We start from the raw sequence: 2,571 nt of genomic DNA on the forward strand, positions 1-2,571 counted from the left end.
CATATACCAATGTATATATAGAGAGAGAATCCTTCTCTAGTGCAGATGTTTATATTACTGTTGTCAAATGCTTTCACATTATTGAAAATGATTTTGCAGTTAAAAAAATATTTGACAACAGTCTGAGAAATCCTAAAATTCACATTTTAAAAAAATATGTATGCCCGCGATCTAAGAATGATTATATATATTATTACATTGGTTAATTAAATTAACCAATGCGAGATGATTAGCGGCTTGCATGCTCCGGCTCCTGCAATGACAACAGCCGATCAGCCTTTTCCTGAATGAGCTTCCATAAATCATCGACATGACGGTCTTGAGTGAGCGTGGTTCCGATGGAGCAGCGTATAACATAAACACCATCCAACATTGCTTGTGTCAAGAAAGCCCTTCCACTTCCGTTCAAAGCATCAACCAGCTCACGGTTCAATTCTGAGCCCTCGGATTCTCGCTTCGGTTTCAGCCTGAAGCAAACCAGTGCAAATTTTCTAGGCACTACTATCTCAAACCTCTCGTCTTTGGCGACCATTGCCTCAAATCTCTTAGCCATGCTCACATCGCTGCGAATGTGATACATAAGGCCAGAGTAGCCATGTTTGCGAATCACAGTCCATAGCTTCAAAGCTTTGAATCTCCTGCTAAGAGGGATTTGCCAATCTTTATAGTCGATAACAGGCGCAGCGTTAGTACTAGTATTGCTAGCTGGTGATCGGTTTCTCATAATATCTGATTCAGTGGATAATGAATCCACTAGGAAACTAGGATGCTTGACCCACAAACAACAGCAGTCCATGTTAGTGAGGAACCATTTATGCGGATTCAAGCTGATTGAATCAGCAAGCTCAACTCCATTCAAGTAACGCCTGTATTCAGGGCAAATGCAAGCGCTACCAGCGTAAGCCGCATCGATATGGAGCCACAGTTTGTATTCGTTTGCAATTTTTCCGAGCTCCTCAATGGGATCCACCGCTCCTGCACCGGTTGTCCCAACAGTAGCACATAAGTAAAGTGGAACATGGCCAGATTTGATATCGTCTTCGATAGCAGCACGAACCGTATCTGGTGACAGCGAAAACTCAGTTGAAAATGATGTGCGTGTTAGAGCAGCTCATTATGCTGAACAGAAAAAGGTGAAGACTAAGATGAAGAAAATACAGAGCAAGTTACAGGGCAAGTGTGTCAGCATTGCCAGCTCAGCAGATTAGTTAAAGATAGTTGTAAGCATGATGTGCATTGTACTGAAGTTAGTTAGCTCTGATACCATGAAAGAAAATGAAATAAAGTTGTTTGGTTACTAAGAAAATGAATTGACAATCAAGTGCCGAGAGTGAGTATAGAGCTTTGGCATCAGTAAGTGCAGAGCTGACATGGTTACAATCCTTATTTTCTGAGTTGGGAATAAGTTGCATAGAAAAGCCAATCATATGGTGTGACAACATTAGTGCCACTGAACTAGCAAAGAACCCTGTGTATCATTCAAGAACAAAGCATATCGAAATTGATATGCACTTCATTAGGAATAAGGTTCTTGCTGGTGAGTTGATTATTCACTATGTACCAAGTGAAGAACAGATTGCAGACATAATGACCAAGCCTCTCTCATTTGTAAGGTTCAACTACTTGAGGTCCAAACTCAATGTCCATCTCTGTCCTCTGAGTTTGAGGGGGGCTGTTAGAGCAGCTCATTATGCTGAACAGAAAAAGGTGAAGACTAAGATGAAAAAAATTCAGAGCAAGTTACAGGGCAAGTGTGTCAGCAGTGCCAGCTCAGCTGACAGCTCAGCAGATTAGTTAAAGATGGTTGTAAGCATGATGTGCATTGTACTGAAGTTAGTTAGCTTTGATTACAGTTAGTCTTTGGATTAGTTAAATGATGATTACCGTGATTGCATTGTATATAAATAGGTGATGCTTTGTAATCAATAGTTAAGTAAAAAAAAATAAGAATCAAAGTTTGTTAAGGAAATATCTCCAGAATTGTCAATTCATTTTCTTAGTAACCAAACAACTTTATTTCATTTTCTTTCAGTGCGGAGAGGCCGAAAATTTGCTGGAGGGATACCAATTAATTTGGCAGATTTCTGAAGAGCGAAATGTGTTTGATCGGAGGCATAAACAACCAACTTAGTAATGTTGTCAAAGCCTCCTCCAAGTTTTTCCAATGCTTTGTCTCTTGCAGCTGCCAGAGTGCAAACGAGGGATTCACAAGTGCTTCCGTGCAGGACACCACCACCTGTTCCGGAAAACAAAAATGAAGAAGGAAGCTTGAGCATTTTCCCCATCCAATCCATCACAATGGATTCGAGTTCAGTTGCTACCGGAGAAGCGAGCCAGTTGAAGCCAACCACGTTGAACCCCGAACAAAGCATCTCACCAAGAAAGCCAGCAGTGCTTGCATTTGCTTGGAAATAACCAAAGAAATTGGGGCTTTGCCAGTGAGTGAGGCCAGGTAAGATGCAGTCGGTGACATCTTTTAGAATATCATCCAATGACTCTGGGGAATGCGGGGCTGTGTCAGGCAACCGAGCCGACAAATAACCAGGCTCTACTTTGCTTTGAACAGGGTAT

At 41.5% G+C, this 2,571-nt stretch overlaps 1 protein-coding gene across 1 annotated transcript; it reads right to left on the reverse strand.

Annotated features, from left to right (window-relative positions):
- Window positions 1-198: 198 nt before the first annotated feature.
- Window positions 199-2,570, reverse strand: LOC18037218 (tyrosine decarboxylase 4; the record flags this gene model as incomplete). Its single annotated transcript, XM_024181303.1, has 2 exons — window positions 199-1,087; window positions 2,025-2,570. Coding segments are annotated over 2 exons (1,404 nt in total), but the record flags the coding sequence as incomplete, so codon positions are not given.
- Between the last annotated feature and the right edge of the window lies 1 nt (window position 2,571).

The sequence above is a fragment of the Citrus clementina genome, unplaced genomic scaffold, assembly GCF_000493195.1.
Source record: "Citrus clementina cultivar Clemenules unplaced genomic scaffold, Citrus_clementina_v1.0 scaffold_7, whole genome shotgun sequence".
NCBI classification, from domain to species: Eukaryota; Viridiplantae; Streptophyta; class Magnoliopsida; order Sapindales; family Rutaceae; genus Citrus; species Citrus x clementina.